Below are 17,528 nucleotides of genomic sequence, written 5' to 3' on the forward strand. Positions count from 1 at the left end.
AGTATCCGCTTTCCACCTAAGTATTAACAGGAGTGATATTGCGCACCTTTGAAATGTATACGTAAAAAATGCGTAAATAATTGTATCTTATCTGCGTTTGAGTACATTTTTCTCCAAAAGAAGAACGCTGATTGCCTGAAAAGCTTAAGGCACATATTTAATTTTGAGCTTCTTTAGATGGCTGTCGGGCCTCAGCTCTGCAAATTTGCTTGACTTATTTTTCAAGATGAAACGAATTTCTTTTTAATTTCATCGATATGTTATATATATGTACATTCACTCTCATGGACATGCATAAGGACAATGCTTTTTTGTTTGTCTGGGCTATTTTTCTGTTATATCAGAAATTTCCATTATTTTTACGAGCTTTTATTATGTTTCACCCGTGTGTAAATGATCATTCGATCGATCGATCCGATAACTCTGTTCCTCTTTAGGACACTTCCAATAATAATACTCAATTTTTTGTTTTACCATTTTTTAGTACTAGCGATTTTTTATGGGTCCCCAATTCCATTTTTTGGGGTTTCTATGGTACCTATAAACAAGTAAGAGCAGCGCTGTCTTCGGCTATGCCGAAGTCTTCATACCTTTCATGAACATCTGCAAATTTTAGTTTGACAGATTACTGCTTTTGAATACATCTGCATACATCGATAGAGGAGTTACATACTTATATAAAAAATCGCATCTAAACAATCAGAGGTATGGAAGATATACTTTATATGACACCAATCTAAGTGATTTTCACCGCTATGTGATCGGTATGTAAACCGGTAACACAATTTATTGGGTTTAGTTTCGTACATAAAAGAGATATATGGCAAAAACTGGTATCTTAACAATCAGTGCTATAGGAGATAAAGCTTATACAGCATAGATTTTGACGATTTTCTCAGTAGACTTTGTATTATTATTTATAAAATATCTTACGAAATTTATCGGTTTTAGCTGTTCAAATAAAGGAGTTTTACAGTAAAATCCCATATCTGAACAATCAGATGTATGGAAGATATATGTTGTAGTCATCCGATCCTTGTTATTTTCACTATAAGTATTCTGTTAATAATGAGTGAAAATGGTGCGAAATTTCATGTTCCTAGCTGCATAAATGCAGGAGATATGATAAAAGACCTCATATCTGAACAAACAGTTGTATGGGGGCTGCAGGTTATTGTGACCCGATCTTCGTTATTTTCACTGTAAGTCTTCTGCTGATAATGAGTGAAAACAGCGCGAAATTTCATGGTTCTAGCTACATAAATGGATGAATTATAACGAAAAATCTCACATCTGAACAATCAGTTGTATGGAAGCTATAGGTTATAGTTATCCGATCTTTTTGATTTTCACTGTAAGTTTTCTGTTGATAATTATTGAAAACTGTGCGGAATTTCCTGTTCCCAGCTATATAAATGGAAGAGATATAACGAAAAATTGTATATCTGAACAATCAGTTGTATGGGAGCTATAGGTTATAGTGACCCGATCTTTGAAATTTTCACTGTAAGAATTCTGTTTCATGCTCATGAAAGGTATAAAAATAGACCCCGCGTTCAATGTCAGTTCACCAGGGGCTATTTTTTATACCCGAGCGCACTTGTGCACAAGGGTATTATAACTTTGTTCACATAACGGTTGTTTGTAACAGGCAAAACGAATCGAGATAGATATAGACAAATGTATACATAAATGATCAGAATGAAAAGAGAAATCGATTAAGCGTCCGTCTGTCCGTCCGTCTGTGCACACGATAACTCGAGTAAAAATTAAGATATCTTAACGAAACTTGGTACGTGTACTTCTTTCGGGCGTAGGACGGATGGTATTGAAAATGGGCAAAATCGGACAATGACCAGGCCTACCTCCCATATAACGCTAATTTTCAGAAATATAAAAACTGCGATATTTTAGTAACTACTGAAGATAATTCACTCAAAATTGACATTTATAATAAATTTTAGACTAAAAATAAGAATATTAACATTTTTTTTGAAAATGGGCGTAGCCAAGCCCACTTATGGTTACATGTGTATATCTTGGTAACCGCTGCATCAATTTATTCCAAACTTGGCACAGTTGTTGGCCCTGGTACAGCATACCAAATGGCCGAAAATTTTTAAAATCGGACAATAACCACGCCCACATCCCATATAACGGTAATTTCGAGAAATACGAAATCCTCGATATATCAGTAAATATTAAAGCTAATTTATTCAAAATGATGGTTGCAACAATTCTTTGCCAGGAAATACGTTTATGATACAATTTTGGAAAATGGGCGTGGCACCGCCCACTTATGATCACGTATATGTATCTCGCTAACCGTTCTAGCAATTTGTACCAAACTCGGTATGGTTATTGTGCTTGCCACATAAAAGTAAACCATTGGAAACTGTTGAAATCGGACTAAAATTACGGCCGCTTTTCATATAACGGTAAATTTCAGATATGCTTGAAACTTCAATATTTCGAAATTTAAGGACGCTAATTTACTCAAAATTGGAAAACATATATTTAATACTTGCGCCGGGTATTTGATGTTCGGCTCCGCCCGAACTTAGACTTTCTTACTTGTTTCATTATATAAAGGGTAGCCTAATAAATATTAAAATAATAACCTTTTTATTCTATTAATGAGTTTTTTTTTTTAATTAAGAAGACGATTCCCATGAGGCAAGTTATGTTTATTTTATTTTATTGGCTAGATCTTTATTGGTTATATTTTGTAATTGTGAAAATGTCGGAATTTTTCTTTAAAAACTCGTTTGTTTTCTTCAGGTAGCAATTCGTTCTTACGAATTCTGGCAAAGCAATACCTTTCCATATCACTCACCTTATATGAACATTAGGGTAGTCCTTAAAAATAATCAACACATAAATTTTGTTCTACATGCAAAATAAAGACACCTACGAGAATTTATTTTTTTTTTAAATAAAATTTGTGAAACACTACAAGTTCCAGTCAACTTTGGTTTATAAATAATTAGTTATGCTGAAAAGACCGAAGAAACTCATATATAGGCGAGAGTATATGGATTTCCATAACGCATTTTTTTTTATATTTTTTCTATAGTAACCAAATATGTTAATTTTATAAAATGATAATACATTCAAACTCAATTAGCTTAAAACGCATTTGTCTAAGTTTTTCTTTGGACAGTTTCTTGAGATAGTGGATTTTTGTGTGGTTTAAAGGTAGGATTTCATTCATGACTAAGCTGAAAAGATCTATCAGTGCCAATCAGACAATTAAAATACGCTTCAAGCGATATGCCATTTATAGGACCAAATCTCGCACAATTATAGCTGATTAAAGACAAAATTTTGTCGAATTTTCGTGGTTATAAAAAAATTCTTTTTTTTTCTCAAACTTTGCTGACGATCACCAAGCATTATTTTACAAACTTTAAATTTTCGTGTATGTCTCTACGTAAATCAAAATTAAGGTTAGCCCCATATAAAATTTAGATATTGATATTTTTTAACGACCACTCTAATGTATGAAAAAATATGTATGTCCATATGTAAGTAGAAGATGGTGACAGTGAGACGTTTAGGCATTTAATCGCTCTTGAATATCGCTTCGACTATTACCCCACGTCAATCAGTGCCGATTATTTTTTGCCTTTGCTGCTACATACTATTACCACCGAAAACTTCAGATTACTTCACCCATCTCTAGAGAATTACTTGCTATATACTAGGTATGTTAGTGTATAAATAGATATGTATGTAAGTACATATAAATATATACAGGCATAAAATTTGCATTAGGCTCTGGTTCACCACCAGCAACCGCGAAAGGCAAAAAGCAATAGTGCACCAGGTACAAATAGTACTAGTTGGCAGGCAAAGCTAGCACTAGCTTACAGACTACGCTGCATGTGAAGTAAGTGCGTACAAATGTATATGCAAGTACTTTTATAATCGTATGTATGTACGAGTATTTGCATTCATACGCAAACGGCGCAACAACTATCTACGAGTATCTATGAAGCAACCCAACTCAACTCACTCGAAAACACCAGCTAACACACGGCAACAACAATAATTATTACATACTCACAATGGGAATAACAACTACAAAAACAAAACATGAAAAGCATGCAAAGAGTTAACGCACAGTGGCAGCAGCGTAGCAATTTTCAAAAGCAAAATAACAACATGCAATAATGCAACCAACAAAGCATAAATTGTGAACGACAACTACTATGCCGACAAGCCTTGACCTGATTTCTCTTCCTCTCTCGCGGCCACACGTTCGTCGTTCGCCGCTTGCACCTACTATATGTATGTATGTATGTATGTAAACCTATATATGTACATATGAACATACATACCTAGGTATTACAAACTAGTAAATATGTATGTATATGAATGTAAGCTAAAGCATGTGTATGTTTATGGGTATATATTCCTATCATTGAGGTACACACATACATACATACATATATCTATATAAATACCCTGAAGGAAAGAATGGTCCGATTGCTCGAAATATATAGTCGTAGGTATAGTAGTTTTGTAACTAGACCAAAGATAGTTCAAACATTTAAAGCAATGTAAAGTAAAACAGGTGAATTGTACTAAAAGTGGTCCGAATGTAATGCATAAGGTATGAGTTTCGATCTAAAACTGGTTACAATATCATGCTGTAGCGGACAACGGGTACAATTAACGACTTGCTGATATGTAGACACTTAGTCAACAAATTTTCATGTGCGACATTGGCATACAGAGAGAGTATCCGCTTAGAAAATCTGAGAACCCCGGTTAGAATCGCAGTTGGCGCAAGTTTTATTTTTGTTTTTTTTTCTCCCCAAAACTGGTTACAATGTAATGCAGAAGCGGACAATTGGTCCGAGCCTAGGACATTCAATGTTAAATGTAAATAGAATTTTACATGTTGTTGAACCAAACTTTGGACTAGTTACAATCACTTGCAGTCTAGTTTGTGGTGTGCTCTAAGTCTATTCCGAGGTCCTACAGGGTATGTATATGTACGTGCATATATTAAAATATGTCTGCTCATATGCCTACACCCATACATTGTAATATGTACATATATACATACATATGCAGTTTTCAAACCAACACAATCAAGCTTTCTTTCGCTCACTGTTGACTTAGCTGTTTCTTTGTATGCGAGTGCACTGCAGCGAGATTGCATATTTGTGCATTGAAACACGTTGCAACGCCACGCAACGTAATGCTGCTTCTGCGGCGAGTGACAGAGGCTCGTCCGCATGCACAAAATCCTCGCGCTCTTTGTCGTTTTCGCGGCGCTCGGCAGCTGCACCTTCGCCCGTACATAAGCATATGCATTCAACGCTACCATCGCTGCTGCTGCCGCTGCACGACGGACCGAATCTAGTGCTTGTGTGACATGCTGCCTACGAGGCAATCGTTTCACGCCGCACGCTCGTAGAAACCCATCAGCCATTTCCTTCCTGTGCACAGCTGTGGTGATCGCTTGCACTTTCAGGCATTCGTCATTGCAATCGCACGCGCTGTCCGAGCATTTACGGACTTGAATGGTGGCATAGCTGCACAATGGCGCAAGTTGGCATGCCTCAGAAGTAAAATGAATAATACTTAGTACTCAAAAATTTGGTACTCCATAGGAAATGCTTCAAATCTATACATTGTAGCAGGCAGATGTCTGTATCTACTATACATTATAGATATTAAAGAGAAATTAATATTGGGGCCCTTTATTCGAGAAATATGTAGAACCCAAATCAAAAATTTGTTTAGTTTTTGTCTCTCTATTTGGCAATTTAGAGAGTTGCCACCTGTAGGAAAATATCAGTTTAAGTAAATTGATAATATGAAGTAAAATTGCAATATGGCTATAAAAAAGAGATTTAAGAAGGCCGAAATTATTTTTGTCGAAGGTTGCCACCTGTTTGAAAATTTTAATTTAACTTAATTAGTAAAATAAATGAAATACAGTCGAAACCGGTTAGTTGCAATCCGGTTAACTGAACACTCTGCTTAATTGGCACGAAAACTCTCTCCCCAATTTTATTTTATTTGTCATCGCTAACTTGATACTTCGGATAAATTAAAAAAAAAAAAATTTATGAAACATAGCGAAAATGCACTAGCTCGAAACTGTTTAAATCCAACTGTTTATTCAATTCAACTTTATAACATAAAACGGCCCTAGAAGTATTTAAAAGTAAAGTAATTAGCTGATTTCATAGAATATGTCGAGCAAGCTGATTTAGTTCGAATTTTGAAATTGAGTGACAACAATTTGGAAAGAAAAAATCTGGCGGTTTAATTAAAGTTCGTTTAATTGGCTACTGTTGCATTTAACCAAAGTTCTGCTAATTGAAAACCTCGGTTAATTGCATCTGAACAGCCGTTAAATTGGTGTTGCAATTAACCGGTATCGACTGCACTACAATACAGGTATTAACTTGAAGAGGTTTGAGAAATTTTTCCGTCGAAAATATTTTGGAAGCGGGTTGTCACCTATTTGAAAAATCGAGTTCAGTTAAATGGTAGATATTGAATTTGTATACCTTTAATACTAAACCGACTTTCTGAGTACCTTCGAGAAAATATTAACCAACACCCTCGTTCATAGGAAATAAAGAATGCTTCATTAATCGAAAATGTATTTGAAAATCTCATTTCATAAAGCTTTTCAAATTTTTTTTATTTTTTTTTTATGAATGAGGGCAAAAGAATTTTTGGAGGGGGTAACAACAAAATAATACTTCTAAGGCGCAGTGAAGGCCGCCGTGCATTTGCTAGTGAATAAAATAAAAATTTCGGATAAAAATTAATACTGGCTAATAAGGTAAAAGGCTTCTTCAATAACATTGACTCAGAATAATGCTAAAGCACGTTTACTTAACTTTGAGTCGTAGATTACAAATCTGTACTCTGTTTTTCTAGATTAAGTAATTTTCCCAAGATATTTTCATTTTTATGAAAAAAATCGAATTTTAACAAAGAAAATATTAAAAAATTAAGAGATTTTTTTTAATTATTTCGTTTATGGTAAAACCTATTTTGTAACAAAAAAAATTTACCGGAGAAAAAATTAAAGAATTAACTCATTTTTTAAACTATTTTCTTTTGTAGTAAAGCCAATTCTGTAACTAAAAAATCAAGCTACTAAGAAGAAAATCGATGATAAATAAAAAAGTTATGAGTGGTCAAATGAAAATGCGTAATGATTTTTTTTTCCATGAAATATGCGCAAGTAAGAATGTTGCTCATACGCCATGTACGAGTTCGGCTATGGGCCAATTGCACAATGCGTAGTTAACTCAGAATCGGGAGTTAACTACAGATTTTTGTACTGAAAATCTCTAGTTAACCGTCGATTCTGAGTTAACTACGCACTGTGAAATTGGCCCTATGTGTTATTGAAATATGACCAGGTTAGAATGTTATTAAAATATTTTCCATGTTAAACTTTGATTTTTTCGTTCAAACTAGAAAAAAAATATCTTGGAAAAATTATCTAGAAAAATGGTATACAGATCCGTAGTCTAATACCAAAAATTAAGGTAACGTGTCTCGACGTTTTTTGTATAATTTTAGCGTTCCTACAGTGTTATTAGAAATAGTAATTGAACACAAACCTGAAAAAGTTGCAACTTACATGTTTCGAAAGTTAAATTTGGAGATGTTTCGAGACGTGGGGTGTTTCTCCGCATGCCGGACACTCATTTGGCATATCTGCGTCTAATTTGCTCAGGTATGAGCTTAACCTGCTGATCTAATGAGGTCAAATATCTTTGTATAACACTTGATAAGAGGCTGAGTTGGAATTCCCACATAGACAAACCTTTTTAGTGCGAAGTCGCCTCCGTAGTTTAGTGCGCGTTAATACAAACAACTGTCATTAAGTAGACTCCAAAGTTTCGCTCTCGATTACTGGGTCAATGATAATATGTTCAACCACGCTGTGAAGACGCTTCCAAGATGGGTTCAGCGAAGAATTTTCGTTTCAGCAGCAACAGTCTCTAGAGGATTTCCGCTACAAATATCACACGTTACTGCTAAAATAACTCTGGTTTGACAGAAAATTTTAAGTCCAAATCTCGTCAAATGAGCTCCCTCGCCTGGATCTTAGTTATGTACATTGGTACACAAGCGGGCCTAGGTTGGAAGACAGTAAACGTTAGGGTTGTTTTATAGACCCGGCACTAAACTTTTTATTCCAATTACAAGATGGCGCAGTTTCACAGGTAAGGGTGCTAAAAATCATCAGCCGGAAAAAAAAAGCTTGAGAAAGGTTTGAAAGGCGCTTCCTTAGTTATCTGTTCAGAGACAAAAACGACCATTAGTGCGCTCGCCAATAGTATAATCAACTCCAGGTTCTCCAACCCTCAGCTAAAGTTTTTGGCATTTTCGAATAACAAGACAAGGTGGATTTTAAAAATAGAGCTCACACATGAATCCTTTAATTTTAGAAATTTTGTATTTGAATTTTTGGTGGCTCTTTGCAAATTTCGAAAACCAACAAGCGGCAGCGAATTTTTTCGAGGTTGTTGAGCATTTTCTTCCATATAACGTAGTAACAAAGAAGTCTAAAAAACCAAAGGTAATTTTTAGTGACTAAAAACTTGAACTTTGTTATACTTACATTGAATGGGCTACAAAGCTGCATTTTTTTTCAACTTTGTGCAGTGCAATTTATTTTGTTCCGTTTTTTTTCATAAGATAAATATTTAGGCGTATGGTTAATCGTCAGTGACCCACTGTGCCATACTTATCATTTAAAACGCCGCACTTGCTGCAGCGTTTCGTTAAGTCTTCGAGTGTACATATACATACATATGTATGTGTGTGATGTACTATACATAAGTGTGTTTGCTGCAGTGAAAAGCAATTGCAGTGAACACGAAAGCACTGCTGCCAAATAGGAAGAAGCAAGGTAGGGGGAAAGATTGTTTCAGGTTGTTGTTGGCATTATTGCTAAATCACTGCAACTGGCGATAGAAATTAGTGAAAATACACTTTTACTTTTAATTTTCTTCGCTGCACTCGAGTGCACTATTGCAACTTTGGTGGAGATGATGATTTGCTGCAATTATTGATGTTTCCACAGATATTTTTTGTTTTTTTTTCTTTTTTTTTTTTGGTTTTTTAAATTTTTTTCTGTTGCTTTTGTCTATGGTGGCGAAAGCAAAAACACTAGCAACGACCACATAAATGAAACTCGTTTCAAACCGTGATAAATTGCTTTAATGCAGCACTCTGTAATCGCTTTTGTGTTAGTATTTTCCCATCTTGTTTTTGTTTATGTTTTTGCAATTTCGATTTCATTTTCATTTCACTATGCGCTTTTCCTTTCTTCGTCTCTTGAATATTTACAACTAATTTAAAAAGTGGTGTCAGCGTAGTTTGCCATGCTTGCATTTATCTACGAATGTATGTATGTATGTACAAATACGTATGTAAGTATACTTATGTATGTATGTTTTGGTTGTCAGCTTGCCGACTTGGGAAAAATAAATATTTTTATTATTACTAATTTAGTCCCAGTTGACAGTTGTTTGGCTAGTTGTTGAGCTGGCTGGCTGGCTGGTAGCAAACCGGGTCAATGTCATTGTGGACTCGCTGGCGACAGCGGAGGTGCATTGTTGTTGTTGATTTCTGTTTGCATCGACCCACCACTTGGCTTGTCTGTGTGTAGTTTGTAAGTTTTCTATCGTAAATTGTCGTGCCAAGGTAGATGCAGTTTCTTGACCGCGCAAAATTACTTGAGAAAATTTTAGCTATAGGTATGAGTTTTAGATTAAGTTAGAGATGGGAACAGAAATAAACTTTAAAGTGGAAAAAGATTACTCTCTACTGGGAGGGGGGAGGGCAAAGCAAACTCAACCCAATTAAGTAGCATTTATTTGCTTGAGATTAATTGCAAGTTTTTTCTATGGAATTGTGGATTTCTTGTCGCCTCATTTTTCCGCTAAGTATACCCAAAGCAATTTACATTTCCACGTAACGTCAGCTACATATTTCCCAACCCGGGAAACTCCCGTGGCAATAGCGGGTGCAGCCCAGGTGATTACCACCCATTTAACTCTTACATATTTACATACATACGTATGTACGTGCATTTACATGCATGCCTTCAATTTCTTAATCAAACCGGTTAGGTAACCATTTGATTTCTCACTTAATTCATTACATTCTTAGTATTTCTACGATAAAACTTACGATAATTGCATTGTTGTTTCTTCTGTACTTAAACATTTGAAATTTTCTTCTATCAACAGATACTGAAATCCCGGTTATAAAGCAATCAACGAGTCCAGGACCACTGTTAACGCACCATCAGCATCATCACCATCAACAACAGCAACAACATCAGCAACAGCAACCATCACAACTCCAACAACAACAACAACAACAAAGTACTCCATATACGGCATCTTCAAGTGTTATACACATAAAGTCCGAACAAAATGTAGTACTTTCTCCGCAGCACCAACAACAGCAAGCACAACAGCAGCAGCAGCAGCTTGTTAACGGCCTGTCGCAGCATAACGGTCCACTTTCAGGGTCAGGTGCGAATAACCAACTCCAACCATTGGCAATACCACATCGGCCATTACTGCACAATCTGTTGAGTGGCGGCTCCATACACAATTCACATCACAGGACCTATGGAGCACCCACAACAGGTAGGCTAGACATATATTCGAGTACATACATACATATGTATGTACATATGTATGCACAAATGTAAAATTGCTTAATATCATTCAAATAAGACTGTGTTTTATGCGTCCCTACCTTTCCAATTTGTAACTTCTGTAAAAAGTATTACTGATTCGTAGAATTCTGTTTATAGAAAAATCGCAGTAAATGGCATCCTTTAATGTTTCCTTAATAGTTTTAAATTTCTTAGCTCCCATAGACTACGATACGAGCGGTATTTCATTTTTACTTTTTTTTTAGCAGCTTAGCTGGAAAACAATAATTTGTTGGCCAAAGTATAGACAGAATTACGGTTCGATGACAGCTGTGCCGTCTAAATGTAACGTAACGGTTGCATATTTTAGTTATTATTAATTTTTGTTTACTGGCTTAATTTTTGTTATATTGGTTTTAAACTTATTGTTACTCCTGAAGTATTTTTTGTTGTAAAAAATTTGTACTAATAAAACAAATCATATTACTTTAAAAGATCAATTCTCTTATATTTATACATATGTAGTACCAGGATGACCGATCAACATATCTATGTGCATCAGGGTGGTCCAAAAACGCATGCAAAAAAATTTTAAGTCGGAACTTGAATGCTCTCATACCGTAGAATTGTTCTACATAATTTTAAACAGATAGAAAAATATTGATTCTTAACTATTATATACCATTTCTACGAAAAAATGTATTTTTCCCATATAAAAATACACAGAAAACTTTGTGTGCCTTGAGCGACCTCTAAATATTTTTTGATTTCAAAATAAAATAAAAATAGGGGTATACTTTTTTTCGATATTGAACAATCCTAGGGGGGTGAGAGCTTTAAAATTTCGACTTTACTGTTTTTGGACCACCCTTATGTATATAAATATGCGCTGTGTATACATATGGGTTTTCAAGCAGAAAGTCTAGCGCGAAAAAAATCATATATCTAATTTATTTATGGGAAAATTTGGCTTCTTTTTATAATATATACCGTTATTTGAACAGAAGCATTTTTACGAAAATATTTTAAAAAGCTGTATTTATGCTCTGATTTGTTTCAAATTTGGCGTGTTTAGTTGAAACGTAGTTGGCAGCCACAGAGTGGTGTTCTCTTAAAATTTTTTATCGATAATGAGTTCAACTGTTTATTGTAACGTCACGCCAGCGTGTATGTCTACTAATATCTTTAAATCGCTACTACCAACAGTTGTAATTTTTTTACTGAATAAGGGGTGATTTAACTGATATGCAAATCTAGAAAAACCTTTTTAAAATATGGACATTTTAAATTTTTTTTAAACAATTTCATACAAGTTTCAAACAAAGCCATTATGTAAGTATGTATTTTACATCCTGTGTTCGGACTAGCTAAATTTGACTCTGGAGTAAATCACTCGCGAAATCAAAATACAAACCAATTATCCGTAGCAGATTTACATTTTTTATTTTCACTTTCATGCGAATCAAAAGTTAGAAAAATTTGATCGGATATCCAGATATTCCGATTTTATCCGTATACATGAATATCGGAACGAATAGTCCATAGTATGTGTTTTAATACACAGATGCAATCTACTACATACTTATATAATTTTTCATTTATGACTTGTGTTCCTATATTACTCTAAAAATATTGCAAAATTTATTTTTTAAAGGTTCCTTTCCACCCAGTCCAGCTGATAGTGGCGTATCTGATGTGGATAGTTCTAGTTCTGGAGGACAGCCGTGTAGCGATGAGATAAAAGCTAGGCTTGGCATACCCGCACATTGTCACCCGCATGCGTCGCACGTGCCGTCAGGAACATTTCTACATCCCAATCTGTACCAAAATTCAGCGTCATTGCGGAATATATGGAATCGAAGTGTTGGAAGTGAGTGTTTGCACCTTTTTTTTACAGTTACATAGATATGTACAAATAACGCATTTACGCAATGACAGAACGCCGTATATATATATATATATATATATATATATATCTATATATATATTTACGACATTCATGCATATGTACATATCGTCACTTTAACAAATACCGTATTTTGCTTGCGTTTCATTCAAAATTGGGAAAATCGAACTGAAATTCTAAAATATTTCCACCGGCCTACACGAATTCCCATATGTATGCATATACATGTGTACATATGTATGTATATAAATTTTAATGAAGACATAGTATAGCCCACAGCTGCTTTTGAATCGAATATTTACAAAGAAAATTATGTAGGTATGCATTAAAGTATCATCTCCTTGACATCGATTAGAAGTTTAACCGCTCGACCACTTCTTAACCATCAGGATTGGTACCACTAAGAATGAGTTAAAAACAAAACTAACAACTTTCTATTAGGTACTTTATTTCAAAAAAACATATTTTAGTTTTTTTGGAATATATGTAAGTACATTCCAACAAGCAAAACAAACTTAAAGTAGGTTTTTTAAAAGTTTACTAAAATAAACACAAAGCTTACAAAGCGATTATTCTTGGTTTATAAAACACTCAAAAGAAGCGTAATATAATCGAAACGGCACGTCAAAATAACCACTCTTGCTGATATATCCGTAGTTGCGTATGTAACGTATACACCCCGTAGAACTATACGCTGTCATCTAACAAGTTTACTGGTACGCCTTAACTTAAAAGTCATATTATTTAAGTAATAAAATATTGGCGTGGGAGATTTTTACACATACATATATAATACTTTCTTCATGTATATGACGATTTTAGAATGAATTTCCAGCTTGCCAATCAAAATTGTAAAAATGGAATTTTAGCTTCTCAAATCATAGCCATTTTTACTCAATGTAATTTTCTTTCATTTGGTGACACACTTTTGGTGACATTTGCACTGTTTACTTTAATGATTTTAAAGTATCTAAAATTATTATAATTAAAAAAAAAACTAAAACCAATATGAACATTCTATTTGTCAGCTTCCCATAGTTATTAAAAAAAAATATATGTATGTGCGTTTTTTCGAATGACAATGAAATAATTAGTAATTCCAGACCTTTTTCGCCTAAACAAATACTTGATTTATTATTTATTGTACTTGTTTCTGGAACTCCATTGATGGAAATAAATGCAAGAATAATGCTTAAGCTAAAACAACTAAAAAACAACTCGTATACATACATATGTATGTATATATGTAGTATGTACATTAGGCATATAACTTTTTTTCTAAAATTAAATAGACCTTTGAGGAGAGGATGTGGAGTGATAAAAAAACCAACAAAAATAAGGCTTTGGAGAAAAAAGTTCCCGAAGTGAACCACATCCTCTCCTCATAAGTGTATTTAATTTTAGTGAAAAAAGTGGTAAAACGTCACAAGCCTAGTGTACGTATATACAAAACGTTAACATGTTAGGCGCATGCGTACTATGTTCAAACACCACCCAAAGAATTAGGAGTGACTTAGATACTAAAGGCGGGTTCACCGTTCGTGTCCGAACAACTTTTTATTTGCTCTCAAAACATTTTTGCCGGAGAGAGTGCTGAAGTACTGTTCACCGTTCAGTTCGGCACATTTTATTTTGTTCTGACGCAAACAGCTGATGATATTGTTGCCTACATGTGATTTTGAGAGCAAATAATACATGCAATTCGCTGCAAACGCATATAAAGGAGAACGCGGCAACCCGAATCATCAAGTCGTTCGGACAGAAAATCAAAATCAGTTTGATTCGAACAAAGAGTGTTCAGCAAATTTTTGTCGCGCTCTCAGTGAGACTAAGTGGGAAAGGAACGCGTAAAACTACTAACAAAAAGTGTCCGGACACGAACGGTGAATCCGCCTTAAATGGGCTCAAAAAGAATAGACGGACTACATATGTACATATGTACTTATGTATTTATGTACATACACACATAATAAGCCATATGCGCGTATGCACATACATATGTACATATTTGTGCAACTACATGCATGCTATATGGACGTGAATAGAATTTACCAAATATTTGCACAAAAACATAACGAGTTCACGAGTTCTTATTTGCGCCAAGCAGTAATCTTAAACTTCAAACACATTACTTGTCGCAATAAACTCGACAAACCAAAACAAAAACTACATAAATAGTACGTACATATATGCATGCATTTCTTCCCCCAACGCTCTCCCATACTTCTTCAATGATTGAGTAGCAAACTAGAATACGTATATATACATAAATGTATATACATATATATGCACAGCTATGCATATGTGCATACTCTCCAGGAACTGCAAAAACCACTCTCACTCTTTGCCTGGCACAAATACATACGAGCTCCAAACGATGCATATTTATTTACATACATACATACATATGTATGTACGTCACATTTGTCTCACTTGGCGCTGCCATCGCCAGCTGTGATGCCACTTGCGTCGACGCTTGCGTAGCATGCAATCCCGTTGGCGAATCACCTCCCCTCCATTAGCTTTTCGTTTAAATATGCATAAATATATGTATATGCACGCTTGTGTATACCGAAATTCGTTTGCGTCCGTTTGTAGTATTTCCATATGTGTATTGCGAACTTTATATGCATGCATTTGCTACGTCCGCCGTTTGTTGTTTATATTCGTATATTTGTATGTATGAATGAATCTGTGGTCATCGACACATTGCCTTTGCACGAATTCTGAAGGTCACAACTACTGCGAAACAAGCCGAAGCAAAGTGAGCGCCAAACCAAAATGAGAGCGAAAAGTTGTTAGTATTTAGATGGCGTATAGCAGTGGAGCCGGGGAGCGCCAGACTAGCCCCCTAAACTGCAAAATATCTCCTCTCGTATACGCACATGCATTCGCATATGATTATGTACATTTGTATGTATGTACATACATGCAAAGTCACATTCAATTGTTTACGAGAATTTTTATACATAGTTCGTGCACGCTGGTGGCTAAGCGCGTAAGAGCAATTAACTTTTTCCCTGTTATGAAAAGCAGTGGTTACAAAATCATTCATTTCGGCAAAAATAAGTAGTCATAAGTAGTTCGCTCTTTGTGCCTTTTCGCTATGCTTCAATTTTACACCGTGCAACAGCCAATTTTACACACACATAAGTCAATAACATTCGCGAAACCATGGGCGCAATATAGCCAAACTGCGTTTTTAGTTTTTCTGCCTGGCCTCATGCTTTTTTTAAAAGGACTTTGAAATTTGAAAAATATCATTATGTACTTCAAACAATTATTTAAAAAGAAAATATATCGGATTAAAGAGAAAATTCCGTAGAACTAAAGCAAATTCGATTTTTTGATGCATACGGAGTACTAGGTATTGAAAATGTCATTTTATTTTATGTTAAGGACTTATATACACTCGACATATCCTCGAATTTCGTTCTTATAACTTTACAAGCTTAAAAAATGTTTGATACCTCTTTGCCCTTGCGAACCAAAAAATTTTATCAGTGTTATTGTGGCTTGTTTTAATTTTTTTTTTTAATTCTGCAGAATTTTCTCTTTCATTTGGTACCCATATTGTTATTCTAAATTACGCTGAATTTTTTAAATAATTTTTGGAATTAATCATGTTTTTGAAACTACAAAGTCCTTACACAAAAATCCTGCCACCAGAGAGAAAAACTAACAATGGAGTTTTACTATATTTGGTCTATAGTTTAGTGAGTATATTGATAGCTTCATGTTTTTCGAAATTTTTTTGTTTTTGTAGTACGGTGTTATATATAGGCAGGCGTATTCGCGCATAGGAAAATTTTTCTTACAGATCTTTCAGTACCTACCTTTTCTCCAAGTAAATTGCGTAATCCAAGGCAATATTACTGTGCCCGTGTTCAATAGAGGTAGAATAAAATAGAAAAAATTAACGCAATAAATGAATATTTTTTCTGAATATATATTTTTTTTAAATAAGGGGCATCAATATGTTTGTTAGTAGAGGCAAGAAGACAACTTTGCCCAAACTCTTTGCAAAATGTGTGATCGCTGAATATTCATTTTTTTACTCAAATAGCGCCAGTTATGGCCCAAAAAGTATCTAACAACTTGATACTGGGTTGGAGTACATCACATGCATGCTCTCTCCCACACACACTTATGTATGTATGAGTTTATTTTATTGATACCATCGCAATGCAAAAGCACAAAAGTCAGCTGCAAGCAGTTTGCTTGCCCACATGAAAATAGCAAGTCGGACACATGAGTGGCAAAGTGTGGTGCGAGTTGCATTATACACTTTATGTTCCAAACAGCCGGCAGAGGTGCGCATCTACATATGTACAGAGGATTGTTTTTACAAGTCGAGACAGCACACATTTTGACTTTTTCGCATTTTCTCGATGAGCGACACATTTCCGATTGTAGAAAAATTTGCCATAAAAGCCAGACATGCATATTTACATATACACACACATAAATATTATTGAAAAACTTCTCGCATAAACAAAAGGCTATTAAATTATAGCAAGCAATACATTACAATTTATCTTATTTACAGCTTAAAAAAAGAATAATAAATGTAATTATAAAAAGTCAAAAATTTACGAAAAATTGTTTGATCCTTATTATAAAACTCTTGAACTCCTTTCCTGTACAAGCTGCAAATTTCTTTAAAAAGATAAGAGCTGTATAGCTCGGTGAATTTTCGCGACTTCACTCAATGACTCAGCTCAGTAAGTTTGAGCGTGCAGCACACTGCTGGGAGTCAATTAAATAACTCGGCTCAATGCTGAGTCACCCGCGACTAAAGGTCTGATTACACTGGTCTACAAATTTCAACTTTTTTTCTGCGAATAAGACGGGACCTGGTGTTTCTGAACGGATTTTTCGTGCTGAACACGAGTCAAAAATGTCCCATCACGTCACGTTTTCGAGAAAAAAGGGGTTGAAACCCCTAAA

The 17,528-nt window shown here is 34.8% G+C and overlaps 1 protein-coding gene across 2 annotated transcripts in view; it reads left to right on the top strand.

Moving 5' to 3' along the window:
• LOC118746234 (ecdysone-induced protein 74EF-like) overlaps nt 1-17,528 on the top strand; it is a 392,873-nt gene that overhangs the window by 369,725 nt on the left and 5,620 nt on the right. For both annotated transcript variants that reach the window (XM_036480063.1, XM_036480064.1), the window contains 2 exons: nt 10,254-10,661; nt 12,327-12,542. In XM_036480063.1, coding sequence (XP_036335956.1) covers nt 10,254-10,661; nt 12,327-12,542 — 624 coding nt within the window. The remainder of the gene's footprint in view (nt 1-10,253; nt 10,662-12,326; nt 12,543-17,528) is intronic.

This window comes from Rhagoletis pomonella, unplaced genomic scaffold (assembly GCF_013731165.1).
Source record: "Rhagoletis pomonella isolate Grant_MI unplaced genomic scaffold, Rhpom_1.0 Rhpom_scaffold_00010, whole genome shotgun sequence".
In the NCBI taxonomy this organism is placed as follows: domain Eukaryota; kingdom Metazoa; phylum Arthropoda; class Insecta; order Diptera; family Tephritidae; genus Rhagoletis; species Rhagoletis pomonella.